Source organism: Heloderma suspectum, chromosome 3, assembly GCF_057233095.1.
Source record: "Heloderma suspectum isolate Gila_16-S chromosome 3, 16-S_ref, whole genome shotgun sequence".
Classification (NCBI taxonomy): Eukaryota; Metazoa; Chordata; class Lepidosauria; order Squamata; family Helodermatidae; genus Heloderma; species Heloderma suspectum.
Window position 1 is genome coordinate 25,709,224 of NC_139460.1, and position 19,539 is coordinate 25,728,762.

The window sequence follows — 19,539 nt, forward strand, 5'->3', positions numbered from 1 at the left end:
CGGCATGACTGAACACCAAGGTGCACGGAACGCTGTTACCTTTCCCGCCGAGGCAGTACCTATTTATCTACTTGCAATTTCTTGCTTTCGAACTGCTAGGTTGGTAGAAGCTGGGACTGAAGACGGGAGCTCACTCCGTCACACAGCACTCGGGTCTCAAACTGCTGACCTGTCGACCTTCCAGTCTGCAGTTCAGCGTCTTAACCACTAAGCCACCGCGGCCCTTATGTATGTATGAATGTATAAATAAATAAATAAATAAATAAAATTGGTATCAAGGATGCTATGGTAATCTACTACTTTTGACTTCCTTAGCAAATATTATTGTCCTTCTGATTTAGACAATGATCTTGAAACTTCTTCATGTCTTTTTCTGTTTGACTGTACTTTCCTTCCAGTGGGGGGAATCATTGGCAGCTGTACACACAAAGTCTTGCCCAAGCTACCCAGGAAGGAGGCTGGAGGCTGAATGCGTATCAGCATGCAAATTTGAATGCATAGGCAAGTGCAGATGCCTGTCAGTACTGCATAACTCTCAGTGGGATGCACATTCCAGTCCACAACTAGTCAACCCTGCTTGGTACAGAGTGGCCATGTATCCTATTTTACAGAAGACAGTCCTCTATTTGAAGGGCTGTCCAATCCAAGTCCAGTTTAAAGATTGAAAAACCATGAGAAGGGAGAGCAGGGGCCTTGAAGTTGTCCATCTATGGTTAGCACCTGGAGAGCAGACTGAGCAGGCACACAGGTCACCTGGTCACAGTCTTCCCCACTATGGTGAGATGTATTCAATTGATACTTAAGTTACAGGGATTATTTCTAAATTTGCATCTATACATATAAATTAGCATATTCAAATTTGATGCAAATCTAGGTCCTCTTTTGTCCTCTTTTTCGGTGATGTGTAAGTGGCCACCCTAGCTGCTTTTTCACGGAAGAAAACAAGGCCTGGGAGAAGTTAAAGGCAATCGAAGACACTCTGCAGTGGATGCCCAATAATAAGGAGACTAGAAGGGTCTCCCTCTGCAGGGAGATCCAGAACCTGGGCAAAGCCACTGAGAAGATCCTCTCCCACATTCCCCCCCAACATATCTCAGATGTTGATGGTTCACAGAGTGGGGCTTCTCCTGTAGATCTTAAAAGATATGGGCATCCCAGATTTGGCTTCTGTTTTGACAGCAAATGCAAGGGGCACGCCTGGGCTGTGCAAGTGATACTTTCAGATAATGGCAAAGGGCCCCTTCCACTCAGTCATCACTGAGCAGAGGCCACATAGTAGATTCACACACACATCTCAAATACCCCTCCTACACACACCACCATTGGTTAAGGTTCCACATTTCCACAAGGGTCTCTTGGGACACTGCAAACTTTAAACATGCAATTGAGGCAATATTATTTCTAAACTTAATGATAGTAATTAAGAGAAATGTATTATGCTTTTCAAGATGCCCCTTGCAAGAAGAAAACTCAGCTGGTGTTCCTCCATGTATATAAACTCAGTTCCTAAAATTTCAGCCATAAAGTCATCTTGATATCTTAAGTCCTTTCTAATTGAGACTCAAAACAGAACAGCTATTGTATTTAGTGGTTTATGGCTGAAATAGATTTTTCCCCATTAAGTAAAAAAAATCATGTGACATTACATACAACTCTGGAATGTGATGGTTTATCCCATTTAAAGTTACCTGATTCATCTCAGCATCTTGCTGAAAACCCTTTTTATGGCAAAGTAATATTTTAAAGATCCACTTCTTTATTCTGAGTGAGAGGTAAAGCAGAGATTTGGGGCTAGGCACTAGATTGAACGGTACTGGAAGTGTTCTGCCCTCCTCAAAATAGGAGAACCACAGTCTTGCTCTTGCAAACTTCCATTCCACATCAGCATCATCCTGAAAGGCAGAGGAAACAGCGATAATCTGAAATAGTACAATTACAGAATCATAGAGTTGGAAGGTCCCTCAAAGGTCACCTAGACCAACCACTCCAGAAGTTGTTTAGATGTGGAATGGTATGTAAATGGTATAAATAAATAAGCAAACAAGCAAACAAACACCCATGCCAATGCAGGAAATCTGCTGCTACAGCATTCATGATAGGTGGCCATCCAGCCTCTGCTTAAAACTTATATCTACTGAAAGGAATCTACCAACATCTGACAAAGTCTGTTCCAGTGTCAAATAGCTCATACTGTCAGGAAGTCCTTCCTAATATTAAATCCAAATCCCCTTTCTCCTAATTTGGTTTGGGCCATACTCTATGAAGCAACAGAGAACAAATTCACTCCATGCACTTAGTGACTACCCTTCAAATATTTGAAGATTGCTATCACACTGCCTCTTAATCATCTCTTCTCCAGGCTAAAATACCCAAATCCTTCAGCCTTTCTTCAATGGCCTTGATCTCAGGGCCCCTCACCATCCTTGTTGCAGTCTTCTGGACATGATCCTTTGTCAATATCCTTCTCATTAAATTGCAGTGCCCAGAACTGGGCACAGGTGAGGTCTGACCAAAGCAGAATAGAATGGTACCACTACACAAATATAGTTTTGCTGCTGAGTGCTCAGACTCTATCCGCAGTTTGGGTAATGCAGCTCTAAACACAAATCTATGTGACGATGATGATGATATAATGAAAAGCCCTGCTAAATCAGACCAAGGGCCTATCTAGCCCACAATTCTGTTCCCAACAGGGATCATCAGGTAGATGCTTCCAAGAAGCCCACCAGCCAGGAATGGTACTGTGTATAATGGATTATACCTAAGGTACAGTGAAAAGGCTTTCTTTACCCCCAAAATAATACATGCTGCTGATCAATTAAAACAAAGAGAAGTAAAGTTATCAATTTGATGAGGCCAACTTCTGTCGACACGAAAACATGAACTTTATGTAGTCCGATACTAACTGAAGTTGATTCAATACTAGATATAAGTGGGACTATTTTGTATTTCATATTTTTTGGGACCACCACAACACAACAAGAATTATCTACACTGACCAGTGATTATGCCTATGTACACTAGGTTATAAAACTGCATGTTGTTTATTATTATCACACATTCAAATCATTTGAGCAACATAATATAGTCATCAAAATGAGTCCAACCCTTCTTCTTCTTTTTTAAACAGGCAAAGCAATCAACACTTAAGGGCCATTAATTGGTGCACCAGGCCAAACACCTGAAGACACCTGGTATAACTAGACAAGTCTAGCTCTGGTTGGTACCTGGAGGGGAGACTGCCTGGGAACCCTAAGTACGTTGTCCTGGAAGAAGATTTGAAGGTACCCAAATTATGGTGTGTGAGCTCGACGCCACCTCATTATGATTATGGTAGGGTTGGCTGATGCTCTTGGGCTAAAATACTATGCATAATTACAAGGTAGTAAGCTCTGCTGAAGAACATAGGATTAACATCTGAGTAAAAATGTATGAGATTGCACTGTTAACTCCTTTTGAGTGACGAAACCACAATTTAGATACAGCAAGAGAGACACTAAAAAACATTGGATTAAAAAAAAACTGATAAAAATAATTCAACAGAGTTTTACCTCGATCTCTTGGAAAGAACTGTTGATCATTGCAATAAGCATGTTCAACAGAACAATAACCATGGTGACATTATAAACACCGTAGAGGACATAACCAATGTTTTCAATGAATTTGTGCTTATAATTTATGACAACTGATTTCACTTCTGAGAGTCCAAATATTGCCCAGAACAAAGTCTTGAAGCTCTCTTCCACTCTGAAAGAAAAACACCCAGAAGCATGAACACAAGAGTCTAATACAAGATCCGCTGAATATGTCAATAGCAACCTGCCTCCAGTTGATTAATGCTGCAGGAAAATCTGGTGTGTCACGATAATGTGAATAGTGTCAAGTTCAAGTAGCACATGATCAGGTTCTGGTTTTGTATAAAAACCACTGGGGAAAATGTGTAACATTTTGGAATAATAGATTTCCTAAGGAAGGTATATTTGATTAGAAAAGTTGTCAATCATATAATGTAACATTTACCAGGCTCAGTTATATTGTTTTCACAACAGTGAACATGAGCATTCCATACTGCAATGTTTGGGCCCTCTTATTTTCCTTATTTCCAGTGTTCAGGCTGAGAGTACCATTGCTTATGTTGCTGAACTGGCTTATATAAGTGGAACTGGGTAGGGTTGGGGGATAGAATGGAGTGGCTGTAATCCTGAAAAGCAGAACTCCACAATGCAGTCCCACTGGTAATAAATATCACATTTTTGTAGTCTATAAGACTTCAAAGTGGAAGAACCCTGAGAGCTGGTCAGTCCAAGGAATAATTGATTCATAACTGAATGCGACTGGGGCAAGCTTCCTCTCCTCATTCCATATAGGTTGTGTGACTTTACATGTCTGCATATAAGAATATAATTAGTATAACAATGTATTCCTGTTATAAGTCTATGTTTATGCTGAGTATCTCTAGGGAGAGAGTAGGATGAGTGGCAGGAAGAATGGTGGATTTGCATATGTGTGATGACTGGCTAAGTGAGTGAAGGGGAGGGTAAAGTGTGTGCGCTATATAAACTGTGTGCTGTGGGAGTCAGACAGGGATGCAGGGTTTTAAGATTGAGAAAGGTGAGGCGGGTAGGTCTGTGGTGATTTGTGATTGATTGAGAGTATGATCTGGAGTATTGTGTATGAGAGAACATACATTAATAGAACCATTAAGAGTTACTTATTATTCAACAACTTATTTGCTGTAGTTAATAAAGTTTAATTGTTTAACCAAATCTTACGCTCTTTGCTCTTACCTATATAAGGGGAAGGTGATAAAGGAAATGATACAGGTGATATTATAAACAAGTGTGTCCTCACAGATAGAGGACTGAGTGTGGGTTGGACCTGAGCGTTAAAGGTCCTGGTGGCAGCGTGACTGTGTGTGGGGAAGGTGTTTCCTGCTTGGGGTGAGAAAGGCCTTAGAAAAGAGGTATTCTCACTGGGAAGGCGCAGGAACACCACAGGCTGCCAAAAGCTTTCTCCTGTGTTGACTTCAAACTATGAAATGCACTTCCTCAAGAACGATGATTGACCCCACCCCACCCCAGTCTTTGGAAAGGGTGAAAAGGTGCATCTTTTCAATTTAGCCTTTTAAAATGTGTAGTTTTTAATGCTTTACAGTTTTTACTGTTTTTAACATATGTACTTTTTTATTGTTGTGAGGTTTTATTGTTTTAAATTGTTGTACACCACCTTGATGGCTTTTCAGCAGATAAGGCAATATATAAATATTAATCAATCAATCAATCAATCAACCAGACACAATACCTGAATCCTCTCACCCATCCTTCCCCTTTTCTCTTGGTTTGGGTGGAGAAAGATACCCACATCTCATGTGAGCACCCTAACTTCTCCTTATTTGCATATGCCACGATGAGGGTGGCAAGACTTGAAATATGGAAATGACAGTTTTCACTTGGCAATCAAAATGTATGAAACTGCTAGCAGGAGTTCTTATATCATCTATTCATCACAAAAGATTATTGCCCCCTTCAGGCAATAATCCAATAATAGAACACACAGTGGGATATTAAAAGCTTCTCACAAGCTGGTAATCAGCTCAATATAGAGCAGATGATATCTGTCCCTAGATCTGTCCAATACACATGATGGACTGCTCTGTAGGGCCTGATTATACAGATGATTCCTGCATTTTAACTGGGATATTGATCCCATGAAATAGGCATATGCACACTGAGAGTTACATATGTCTGGGCCCTATTCAAACATTACACCTCCACGTGGATGTCTTGGGATCATAGAATCACAGAACCATAGAATAGTAGGGTTGGAAGGGGCCTACAAGGCCATGTAGGAAAAGACCCTACAAGGATCTTGGAGGTGGGCCAGGTGTATCCAGCTGATGTAGAGGGAAGGCATCTCACATATGTGAGATGGATCTGGGCACGAGTATCATCTGATCTGGCTCAGATATTAACATGTGGAGTCATTAGGTTCAGGTATGTTGGATCAAAAAAGAAAATTTGGCTGGTGTAAGAATGTAATGGAAGTAGCCTCAGTTAATGTAATTCTATACATTTATTTATTTATTTATTTATTTATTTATTTATTTATTTATAACATTTCTATCTCACCCTATATCATTAAGATCTCAGGGCAGCATACAGATAAAATCAATGTAAACCGTATAAAACAATAAATAATTTAAACACCTAAAACATATTAAACTATTAAACAAGCTAAAACCAGTTAAAATCTAAAACAATAAAACAATGTGTTAGGGAACACATTTAGCCCTCAAAGGCTTTGGTAAAAAGCCATGTTTTTACCTGGTGCCAAAAGGAGACCAATGTCTGCACCAATCGGGCCTCCAAGGGGAGGGCATTCCATAACCGGGAATTTTAGTATGAACATGGATCATTATATATATCATACATATATATCCTAGCTGTAAACTCAATTTTCCAAGTGCCAGTCTTTATATAGCCAAAGTGGCACCATCTATGCACAAAAAAGAGGTAAAGCAGGCATGTGGAAAATCCAGTTTTGCAGAAGTACAAAAAGGGGGAGGGGCAAAAGAGCCAACTTATGACTGAGTATGCTCAGTGGGCCTAGAATGCTGACTGACTGCTGAGGGGAGGAAAATGGAAAACCAGGGAAGAGTGGGCAGTGGAATAGAGTATGGCTGTCTGGCTCCCTGAACAGGAACACTCCACAATACAACGACTTTGTGGCCGGCCCTACTTTTAATTTTTTTTAATGCACGATGATAGATCGACAGATACTAGAAACTAAAATAAAAATAAAAATAACGTTGATTAACGATACTTCCATTGTGCACTCATAATAGACAAACTGACTTTGTGCTAACATATCTGTATAAGAGGGATAAACTTCATATGTATGCAAAATAAAGAATATAAAGACTGCCTAATGAACAGTGCCATCAAGGTGCTTCCAAATATTGCTTCCTGTTGTGGCAATTTAGAACTACCATAGTTATTTTGGTGCTGTTTCCTGTACTGATCTCGTTAATCCATCTGGACTAGTGAATCCTCCCACCCTGAATGTGTGATGATGGATAATGAGCACTCTGATTATAAGCATGAATTACCTGTGAATTCATGCCCCTAGAACAGCTATAAGCTTTCTCCTGAGTTGCCTCCAAACTATGGAATGTGTTTCCTCAAGAATGACGATTGACCCACCACTCTCTTTGTCTTTAGAAAGGATGAAAAGATGCATCTTTTCAATTTAGTCTTTTAAAATGTGTAGTTTTTAATGCTTTAAAGATTTTACTGTTTTTAATGTTGTGAGGTTTTATTGTTTTAAATTGTTGTACACTGCTTTTTAGCAGATAAGACACTACGTAAATGTTAATCAGTCAATCAATCAATCAGTCAATCAATCCATCAAACACAATACCTGAATCCTCTCACCCTTGTTTCCTCTTTTTCTCTTGCCTTGAGTGGGGAAAGATACCCACATCTCATGCGAGCACCCTAACTTCACCAACCTGGTGCCCTCCACAAGCGCTGGACTCATCAGCCCCAGTCAGCATGTTTAGTGGTTGAAATGCTGGTCAGAATGCTAGTTCAAAACATCTGGAGGGCACCAGGTTGGGGAAGGCTGCCCTGGAATTACTTCACAGTATATTTGCTTGATATTTCCGTGTATCAGTCCTACTAGTTTAGGAAATATTTTTGGAAATCAATATTTAAGAATTATAGATTATAGCGAATTATAACCATGGGGCTGGGTACTTACATTCTGCTCATACAAAGGACATTATAAGAGCTAATAGGCTTAATCCAACTGAGCACCTTCCAATAAAACAATCTACTTATTTCAGCAATATTAACTTACGTAGTGAATGCTTCATTTTGTTTGGCTCCCAGGTAGTAGGAGTAGAGATTAAACATTCCTATCATGAAGGCCACAAAGACCATGATAAATATGACCATGAACTTGAATATGTCTTTCACAGTTCTACCAAGTGATATTTGTAGTGGTCCAAAACTTTCGTTGGCTGGCAGAATGTAGGCAATTCTTGAGAAACTTAAAACCACAGCAATTGCATACAGGCCTTCAGATATAATTTGAGGGTCAGATGGATCCCAGTCTATTCTTGCTACAAAGAAAAACACAAGAGTTGCTGTTTAATGTTTTGAGATGCAAGTCCCATTGTCAAGGTTCCTGTTATGACCTGGATCCCCTGAGCAACTCCTTAAGGATCTCTTGCCTCCTTAAGAGTTCCACCCTCCTTCTTTTAACTTCCCCTTCCCAGTAATACGGGGTTTAGGCTGTAGACGAGGGGTGACTGACACTCTAGACACAGGGATTAACCACAACAGTTTACTGGTAAATTAAAGCAAGCAATCACAACTAAAGGTATTTACGCAATAGAGGTGAGAGATACAAAAGGCCTTAAAAGAAAATAAAAGTTACAAAATGCAAGTTACTTTACCCTAGCTGTACTTAGACTTTTCTAGGCTGCTGCTTCCTGCTCTCTATTCAGGCTCTGGTCTCCGTGACCCTGCTCTTCCTATTGCTCTGCTGCCCTGGTCTTTCTGACTCTCTCTTTTTATACCCTCATCCCAGCAAAACCAAAAGTACTGCCTCAAACCTGAAAAAATTAAACTTAACTGGGGAACCCAAACAGAAACTTAACCAGAGAAATTAAACTACTCCTCTCAGGAATACCCCCTCCCAACAAAGAACTCTAAGCCTGACCATTCTTCCCTTTGCCTCTGTAGGCCTCTAACCTTCACACCCATGTTTACCTGCACCAATGCAGAGGCCTTACTTTCTGCCCCTGCTGTCAACACTACTGCATGTGGGAACAAGGGAGGGGGCTTTCTCTGTTGTACAGTAGAAGGACATCCACCTTGCCCTATCGCTCCTTGTTCAAATACTGAACATTGCTATATAGTTATCAGTGGATGAACTACAGCTCCTGATAATGCTTTTAAAGACTGTTACTTATTTTCAGGAATTAGTTGATAGCTGAGTGGGGCTTTCTATGGGCATAAGTGGGACCTTGAAGGCTAGGCCGCTGGCACAAGACCTCCCAGCACCAGCACAGTGGGACTTCTATCCTAACTCCTCCTAGATAGCCATGCAAGGGGGTTAGGATTGCCCGTGCTTGTGTTCTGCACAAAGTGTCACTGTAGCACTGACTACTTAGCCTTAAATTCAAGCAGCACTGGCCAGTGACTAAACACAGTGGTAATATCACAGAGGGAAAATTCACTGACCAAAGATCCGAGCTGTTTTTTCTTTATCTATGGCAGGGTAGTACAAATGTTTTCATTTTCATGGAACCAGCCTTGCCCAACATTGTGTCTTTCAGATGTTTTGGACTGTAATTCCCATCAGCCCCAGCCCCCAGCTAGCATGGCCAATTATCAGGCATGCTGGGAGTTGTAGTCCAAAGCATCTGGAGGGCAGCACACTGGGGGAAGGCTGAATTAGACCATGAATATTTTATACTCAAATTTAAAAAATATTGAAGGGAAAAGACAGAAAAAGTTCAGCCACGTGAGAGCACCTTCAGGAAGAAAAGGAGCACTGCAAGCCCTTGAAGGAGACATTTTACCTCACATGGGTTTTAATATAAACGATCCAAAATTCCATTTGGAATACAGGCAACAAATTGGCTTTGGATTTCAGTTACGTAAACACACCTTTTGAGACTAACTAAACTAGGACAGTTCTTTTTAGCTCTACAAAACGGATCTTACCTGTCAATATATAAACTCACCCAAAGTGTAGTACTTTATGCTGGGATCCAGCGTTGCAGTTGACAAGTCCTTCATATCTGTATCGGCATCAACTATGTTCTGGGCTCTGGAAGCATGCCAAAATGCCATAAACCTTGCAATGAATGAAGCTGCAAAAATAGCTAACATACCGAAATCCAGCATATTCCACAACTCAAACAGATATTCCTTGGGACCTTGAGACCAAATTTCTTTACATTCAGACCATATCATACCTAAAGTAAGGAAGAAGAGATCACACATGGGATTAGCTTTCAACTTTATATTGATACCCTTTCATTATGTAAAATGACAGGGAAGAAAGATTTGGACAATGAGCCAGATTACAGCCAGAGGTCTGTAATGTACCTTTGCGTTTCCCAGTGGAGCAAAAGATGAGGCAGCCATAGCTTCTTCCACATCCACTTATTCTCAGGCCCTTTTCTCAGCCCTCCTGTTACACCAGATACTTTTAGGAGAAGCCACAATAAGCCAGTTTGCCAGGGACTCTGGAAGAGGAGGGCGGAGGAAGCTACAGCCCCCTAAGATTGACTGGGTTTGAGGGTCTGCCCCCCCCCCCCCCGCGACAGCTGATCAGACCGAAAAGGCTACAATAGTTGTCAAGGCCAATCAATAGAGGGAGAGGTGCAGCCTATGTACTAGAACCCACAAACTGACTGAACAATCTTGTTTGCTGTGGCCTGGGAATGGATTGTTGGTGCAGAGGGAGGAGCTGAGCACTAATGTGTGGAGAGAAAGAGAGACTAGAGGGGCCAAGCCCTGCACAGTGAGCTTCTAGTTCTCCTACCTCCCTATAATATTCATAAATTGTGCCTTTTCAGTACAGTTGACATCTCTTTTGAATTGAATATGCGCTCCCCGTGGGGCTACCCCTTGAAGACAGGGTAACTCTCAGAACTGCTGTCTATTCTCTTTGAGAAATCATGGAGGACGGGGGAAGTGCCAGATGACTGGAGGGCTAATGTTGTCCCTATCTTCAAAAAGGGTAAAAAGGAGGAACCTGGGAACTACAGACCAGTCAGTCTGACATCAATCCCAGGGAAAATTCTGGAGCAGATGATAAAGCAATCCATCTGGAAGCACCTTGAAAACAATGCAGTGATTACTCGAAGCCAAAATGGATTTGTCAAAAACAAGTCCTGCCAGACAAATCTGATCTCATTTTTTGATCAAGTAACCTCCCTTGTGGACCGTGGGAATGCTGTAGACATAATATACCTCAACTTCAGCAAAGCTTTCGACAAAGTGTCCCATGTAATCCTGATTAGCAAACTAGCTCAAAGTGGGCTAGATGAAACAATGATCTGGTGGATCCACAGTTGGCTACAGAATCGGACTCAAAGAGTGCTTATCAATGGGACCTTCTCAACCTTGGGGGAGGTAACGAGTGGGGTACCGCAGGGCTCAGGCCTGGGCCCAGTGCTCTTCAACATTTTTATTAATGACTTGGAGGAGGAGGTGCAGGGAATGCTGATAAAATCTGCAGATGACACAAAATTGGGCGAGATAGCTAATATTTGAAAGATAGAAACAAAATTCAAAGTGATCTGGATAGACTGGAGCGCTGGGCAGAAAACAATAGAATGACATTTAATAGGGAGAAATGCCAAGTTCTGCACCTAGGAAAAAGAAACCAAATACACAGTTACAAGATGGGGGATACGTGGCTCAACCACACTACAAGCGAGAAGGATCTTGGAATTGTTGTCGATCACAAGCTGAATATGAGCCAACAATGTGATGTGGCTGCAAAAAAAGCAAATGCTCTTTGGGGCTGCATTAATAGAAGCATAGCTTCCAAATCCCGGGAAGAACTAGTTCCCCTCTACTCAGCACTGGTTAGGCCTCATCTGGAGTACTGTGTCCAGTTCTGGGCACCACACTTTAAGAAGGATGCAGACAAGCTGTTGAGGGTTCAGAGGAGGGCAACAAAGATGATCAGGGGACTGGAAACAAAGCCCTATGAAGAGAGACTGAAAGAACTGGGCATGTTTAGCCTTGAGAAGAGAGGACTGAGGGGAGATATGATAGTGCTCTTCAAGTACTTGAAAGGTTGTCACAGAGAGGAAGGCCAGGATCTCTTCTTGATCATCCCAGAATGCAGGACACGGAATAATGGGCTCAAGTGACAGGAAGCCAGATTCCGGCTAAACATCAGGAAAAACTTCCTGACTGTTAGAGCAATACGACCATGGAACCAATTACCTAGGGAGGTGGTGGGCTCTCCCACACTGGAGGCGTTCAAGACGAGGCTGGACTGCCATCTGTCAGGGATGCTCTGACTTGGATTCCTGCATTGAGCAGGGGGTTGGACTTGATGGTCTTGTAGGCCCCTTCCAACCCTACTATTCTATGATTCTATGACAGTTTGGAAACTGCAACATGCACAGGATGCGGCAGCTAGAATGCTTATGGGAGCTAGGCACTGAGATCATATTACTCCTATTCTGTATGGTTTTCATTGCCTGTCTGCTAGTTTCTGGGCCCAACTCAAGGTGTTGGCTTTGGCCTTAAAAAAATTTTGGGACCACATTACGTGAAGGACTGCCTACACCTGTATGAGCCTACCTAAGCATTAAGATCAGGGACCCTAGTCTCCGGCCCACTAGCCAGAGCCATTAGGCTGATGGGTGCTAGGGCTTTCTCAGTGGTGGCCCCACACCTCTGGTTCTCCCTCCCTAGGGAGAAACATATGGCCTCATCACTGCTTGCTTTAAAAACAACAACAACCTGAAGTCACATTAGATTTTATGCAATGGGTGGTATCCAATATTAGTCTAAGTCCCTTTAATTTCAGTTGGTCTACTCTAACATTGGTTACAGTCCACGTATTCCAGTCTGCATTTGGTGGTTACGAATCATTAGCTGATGCTGATGTGTGTGCATGTGTGTGTGTTTAATTGCAACTGTATGTTCATCCTTTTGTAATATTGTAACAGCAGTGTGCCCTGAAAGGAGGGTTAAAAATCTTTAAAACAAACAAATACATAATATTTGATTTACTATTGGACCACCTTGAGCATCCCCCACCCCCATCGTAACAATATGTCTGGGTTCCCTGAAGTTTAGTGCACAATAAATGAGAAGGGAGCTGACAAACGGATCGAGGAAGAAATGGATGTGAGAGAAGCCACATCTGCCTCATCTTTTTCTGCACTGGGAAATGTAAAAGCACAGCACAGATCCCTGGGTTGCTATCTTGTAACCCTAACTTTAAATTTTATAGTACAATCCAGTACATGTCCAGTAAGAAGGGGGTCCTATTTAGTTCAATAGGGCTTGCTCCCAGGTAACTGTGTATAGGATTTCAACCTTAGTTGGCATTTCAGATGAATGCATGTGTGTTAAATGTATCTTATGTTTGTGATTGCTTTTCCTTAACAATTTATACAATTTGGGGGGTATCCATTCTTTTGTCTCCCATGGTTCTTGATTCATTTATTTTATTACACTTTGTATTAGATTCTAAAGTACAGCACTTAATTAACTGGAAAGCTATCTCTTACCAAGTTGAATTTTTCTGATGTTGAATATTAATACCCTCCAGTGCTCACTGAAATTTTTTTAATGTGTTTGTTACTGTCACATTGTTATCTTGCCTGTAAGACACAACTTTCTTTTTAAAAGTTGGCTTTAAAAGAGCTAATTCTTATTTAGATAGTGCAGCTTGAAATGAAATAACTTTGGTCTCATTTGATGTATGTTGTTAATTTTACAGATGTAACAGTTCTCCAAGTCTTGGTTACTTTCAAAATAACTTGTCATCTCTTTTTTTTTTCTGCATTAAGGCTAAGAAAAAAAGAAAGATGTATTGTCTTTCATATCTATTTCAAGAGTAATACATTTACACATTGAAACTTGTCCTCTTTTTTCCAGGCTTCTGAAATTACAAATGAATTAGTAACAACATGTCACTTGCAAGCTACTGAGTGTTTTAAGACATGACTGTCAAATATATGATCTGAGCTGAATTGTATATCCTGTGTTTAAGTTAGTGGGAGCTGGGTTTTAGAATCAGGTTACTTGGCACAGACTAATGAATCCTGTTTAGAAAGTGTTTACTTGTATGCATAGTAGATCATCTGATATAATCAAATCATTCTGAACAAGCACTTCCAATGTACCTAGTTTGGTACTTTAACACATGACTGTAGATGTGGGGAGCCACACAAAAGCAAAAAAAAAAAAAAAGTACATAGAAGATACACAGAGATGAATGTGAAATTCAACAGACACTTCAGTTTGTATCTCATACATAGGAGGGACATGTCTAAAGTAAATGCAGTTCGCTGCTATGAGTGCAAGACAGAATTTTGAGGAATTTTTTTTTTACCTATTACCCATGAGATAATAAGCATCTCCATCCAGGAGAAGCATGACGTTTTCATCCTGAACAGCTGTTTTGCACCATCTGTTTTGGATTCATTAGGCTTCAACTTGGTGCCATCAAATCTGTCTGCTGCATTCATGACCAGCAGCCCAAGAAAAATGGTGAAAGATGCTGCATGTGCCACAAACTTCATAAAGGGTCCACGCAGTATTCTACCCAACTGCAAAAATAGGTTAGGGAAGACAATAAATAAATAAATTACACATCACCTTCTTTCAAGGCACTTTTATGCTAAAAAGGCAACTAGCAGAAACAATGGTCAGATACACCAAGGAAGGAGGAGGAAATGCAACGTGTAAAACAATTATCTCCTAACACAATTACTAATTAACCTTTTGAAGTTTTCTGTCCCCATGTACACCTGCATGTTGCTCAAACCACCCAGGTACTTAAGGATTACAACAGTGCAAGGGACTGGAAAGTGGAAATGCCAGGTGTAGCTATAGCCCAGAAGCACAGCAATGGTTGTCATCACCTTCAAGGTGGGGAGGAGAGGGGGAGTAAATACAGCTGGGGACCAGTCAGTGGTCCACTTGCAGAGCTATCTTCTCTGGCCAATCTATCTTTGGAGCAGAATTATGGGGCCAGACCAAACTCCATCACGCTGCTGTCCACTGAGGCACTTGCATGAGGTTGGACAACTTGGTGGACAAACCGCTTTCCTCAGCTCTGCTTCTCAAGTGTAAATGTGGGGAGGGGCATTGCATGCCCCCAGTGTTTAGTCAGCACATATATTAATTCATTTGCTGTATGAAGATGCATTCATAGGGATGTTTTTTTTTTTTTTAGGGGTAGATATGCAAGACAAAAGCAGCGTCAAGCACAGGCAATAGCAAAAGAAATGACCAATGACGGATGACCTAAATGGCCCCTTCCAACTCTATCGTTCAATGCATTATTCAAAAGAGTCTTCTGGATGAGTGACATTACTGATGTGAAAAGTTTCAATTTCAAACATTCATTCCTGATGGATTTTGAGTCCACAGCTTCTTATTCAAGGGTAACTCATTACTGAAATAGGCATGACTACAAAATGTCATGAGTGTAAAATATTGATTGCATCAGCGTTTGAAAATATGCTGCCTGTGAAGAAACATAGCTATCCCAGCTCATGAACAAGCTGACTTTCAGTCTGTAGTAGTATAATTTATATAGAGTGCTTCCCAACAAGGCTCTTATTTGTGAAATCACCATGCCTCATTCATGGATATTTTTTTTTTGGCCAGCCCAGATGACATCATTTTCCACATCTGTTTTCCCACCATTTTTTCCCCTTTTCACAGAAAATCTGTTGAGGAGGAAAAGGTGGAATAGCTGCAGAATTCCTTTCAGTTGGTAGCAGTAGGAGCTGTTTGTCTGGAAACACCCACAGTCTCACTTAAGGATCCATCCCAAAATGCTTCATAATGCTTCAATCGTTAGGAATAGAAATATGAATTTGAAATATTATTATTTATTATTATTAATGTTAATATTTTTATTAACAGTAGGGATATGCTGGTTCCATGTGAGCTTGAATGCTCACAGGTGCTCAGTCCCATCCACCTTCCCCTTCTTCTGCACTCACAAGACCCCTCAAACCTTAAGAGTAGCAGAAGGGAGAGCAGGTGCTCGCCTTGGCTGCTTGAGTGTTCACCTACTCTCCTTGCAGATACATGTGGCCACACAACCTGGGCTGCTCACACTTCCAAGAGGAATGGAGAGACACAATGAGACTACAGAAGTGTGAAAGGGAGCATTATCTGTTGGTTTTTTTGAGAACCTTAAATATGTTCTTATTCCACTCTGCATTTGGATAACTTTATGGAGCTCTGTTTCAGCAAATATTTATCTGCTGCTAATAAATATTTAGCAATTATTTATCTGCTGTTTTAGTAAATATTTATCTGCTGCTAATAAATAAATACATACATATAATCAAGATAAGGAAGCATGATAATGAGAATATATGAGGGACAGCATCAGAGAATATGTCCAGTTTGAGGTGTAGTTGATTCTATTGATAGTTTTATTGTATTTTACTATATATTTATGGTTTTAGAGTTATGATTTTAATGTTGTCTATGTGACATTTTTTAATATAGGTTGTTAGCTGCCCTGGGCTCTTTGTGAGGAAGTGCGGGATATTTGTTGTTGTTGTTGTTGTTCAGTCGTTCAGTCGTGTCCGACTCTTCGTGACCCCATGGACCATAGCACGCCAGGCCTTCCTGTCCTGCGCTCTCTCCCGGAGCGTGCTCAAGTTCATATTCATTTCATCCGTGATGCTATCTAGCCATCTCATCCTCTGCCATCCCCTTCTCCTTTTGCCTTCAGTCTTTCCCAGCATCAGGGTCTTTTCCAGGGAGTTTTCTCTTCGCATTAGGTGGCCAAAATATTGGAGCTTCAGCTTCATTATCTGTCCTTCCAATGAGCACTCAGGGTTGATTTCCTTTAAGATGGACTGATTTGACCTCCTTGCAGTCCAGGGGACTCGTAAGAGTCTTCTCCAGCACCACAGTTCGAAAGCATCAATTCTTCGGCGCTCAGCCTTCCTTATAGTCCAGCTCTCACAGCCATACATTACTACTGGGAAAACCATAGCTTTGATTAGACGGACCTTTGTCGGCAAGGTGATGTCTCTGCTTCTTACTATGCTGTCTAGGTTGGCCATAGCTTTCCTCCCAAGGAGCAAGCGTCTTTTAATTTCATGGCTACAGTCACCATCTGCGGTGATCTTGGAGCCCAAGAAAGTAAAATCTGTCACTGCTTCCATTTCTTCCCCTTCTATATGCCAGGAAGTGATGGGGCCAGATGCCATGATCTTAGTTTTTTTAATGTTGAGTTTCAAACCAGCTTTTGCACTCTCCTCTTTCACCCTCAACAAGAGGCTCTTGAGATCCTCTTCGCTTTCTGCCATTAGGGTGGTATCGTCTGCATATCGGAGGTTATTGATAATTCTCCCAGCAATCTTAATTCCGACCTCTGACTCATCCAACCCGGCATTTCTCATGATGTACTCTGCATATAAGTTAAATAAGCAGGGTGACAATATGCAGCCTTGTCGTACTCCTTTCCCAATTTTGAACCAATCGGTTGTTCCATGTCTGGTTCTTACTGTTGCTTCTTGACCCTCGTACAGGTTTCTCAGGAGACAGGTAAGGTGGTCTGGTACTCCCATCACTTTAAGAATTTGCCACAGTTTGTTGTGATCCACACAATCAAAGGCTTTAGCGTAGTCAATGAAGCAGAAATAGACGTTTTTCTGGAATTCTCTTGCTTTCTCCATGATGCAGCGAATGTTGGCGATTTGATCTCTAGTTCCTCTGCCTCTTCTAAACCCCGCTTGTACTTCCGGTAGTTCTCGGTTCGCATACTGCTGAAGCCTAGCTTGTAGGATTTTGAGCATCACCTTGCTGGCATGTGAAATGAGCGCAATGGTGCGGTAGTTTGAACTCTCTTTGGCATTGCCCTTCTTTGGAATTGGAATGTAAACTGACCTTTTCCAGTCTTGTGGCCACTGTTGAGTGTTCCAGATTTGTTGGCATATTGAATGCAGCACTTTAACAGCATCATCTTTTAGGATTTTAAATAGCTCGGCTGGAATACTGTCATCTCCGCTAGCTTTGTTGTTACTAATGCTTCCTAAGGCCCACTTGACTTCACTCTCTAGGATGTCCGGCTCAAGTTCAGTGACTGCACTATCATGGCTATCAGGGACATTCAGATCTTTCCTGTATAGTTCTTCTGTGTATTCTTGCCACCTCTTCTTAATCTCATCTGCTTCTGTTAGGTCCCTGCCTTCTTTGTCCTTTATCATGCCCGTCTTTGCACAAAACGTTCCCTTGAGATCTCCAATTTTCTTGAAGAGATCTCTAGTCTTTCCCATTCTGTTGTTTTCCTCGATTTCTTTGCATTGTTCATTTAAGAAGGCCTTCTTGTCTCTCCTTGCTATTCTCTGGAAGTCTGCATTCAGTTGGGTATATCTTCCCCTTTCTCCCTTGCTTTTCACTTCCCTTCTTTCGTGAGCTACTTGTAAAGCCTCATCAGACAGCCACTTGGCTTTCTTGCATTTCTTTTTCTTTGGGATGGATTGAGTTGCTGCCTCCTGAACAATGTTACGGACCTCCGTCCATAGTTCCTCAGGCACTCTGTCTATCAGGTCTAATCCCTGAAATCTATTCCTCACCTCCACTGTATATTCATCAGGGATATGATTTAGGTCATACCTGAACGGTTTAGTGGTTTTCCCGACGTTCTTCAATTTAAGCCGAAATTTTGCAAGAAGCAGCTCATGATCTGAGCCACAGTCAGCTCCAGGTCTTGTTTTTACTGACTGTATGGAGCTTCTCCATCTTTGGCTGCAAAGGACATAATCAATCTGATTTCGATATTGACCATCTGGTGACATCCATGTGTAGAGTCGCCTCTTGTGCTGTTGGAAAAGAGTGTTTGCTATGATCAGCATGTTCTCTTGGCAAAACTCTATTAGCTTTTGTCCTGCTTCATTTTGTACACCAAGGCCATGCCTGCCTGTTATCCCGGTGATTTCTTGACTTCCTACTTTAGCATTCCAATCCCTTATGATGAAGAGGACATCTTTTTTTGGTGTTAGTTCTAGAAGGTGTTGTAGGTCTTCATAGAACCGATCAACCTCAGCTTCTTCGGCCTCAGTGGTTGGGGCATAGACTTGAATTACTGTGATATTGAATGGTTTGCCTTGGATTCGTACTGAGATCATTCTATCATTTTTGAGATTGTACCCCAGTACTGCTTTTCCCACCCTTTTGTTGACTATGAGTGCTACTCCATTTCTTCTCAGGGATTCTTGCCCACAATAGTAGATATGATGGTCACCTGAATTAAATTCGCCCATGCCTGTCCATTTTAGTTTGCTGATTCCCAAGATGTCGATGTTCAATCTTGCCATCTCATGTTTGACCACCTCCAGCTTACCTTGATTCATTGATCTGACATTCCAGGTTCCTAAACAATATTGTTCTTTACAGCATCGGATTTTCTTTTCACCACCAGACACATCCACAGCTGAGTGTCCTTTCGGCTTTGGCCCAGCCGCTTCACTCTTTCTGGCGCTACTTGGAAATACCCTCTGCTCTTCCCCAGTAGCATATTGGACACCTTCCGACCTGAGGGGCTCATCTTCCGGCGTCATATCTTTTAGCCTTGTGATACGTTCCATGGGGTTTTCTTGGCAAGAATACTGGAGTGGGTTGCCATTTCCTTCTCCAGTGGACCACAGTTTGTCAGAACTCTCCGCCATGACCTGTCCGTCTTGGGTGGCCCTGCACAGCATAGCTTATGGCTTCACTGAGTTACGCAAGCCCCTTCGCCACAACAAGGCAGTGATCCATGAAGTGCGGGATATAGATCAGATCA

At 41.6% G+C, this 19,539-nt stretch overlaps 1 protein-coding gene across 1 annotated transcript in view; it reads right to left on the reverse strand.

Annotated features, from left to right (window-relative positions):
* TRPC6 (transient receptor potential cation channel subfamily C member 6) overlaps positions 1-19,539 on the reverse strand; it is a 145,512-nt gene that overhangs the window by 12,005 nt on the left and 113,968 nt on the right. The window contains exons 5-9 of the mRNA XM_084842669.1: positions 14,110-14,326; positions 9,758-9,991; positions 7,861-8,125; positions 3,552-3,747; positions 1,689-1,892 (exon numbers count right to left, since the gene is read on the reverse strand). Coding sequence (XP_084698795.1) covers positions 1,689-1,892; positions 3,552-3,747; positions 7,861-8,125; positions 9,758-9,991; positions 14,110-14,326 — 1,116 coding nt within the window. The remainder of the gene's footprint in view (positions 1-1,688; positions 1,893-3,551; positions 3,748-7,860; positions 8,126-9,757; positions 9,992-14,109; positions 14,327-19,539) is intronic.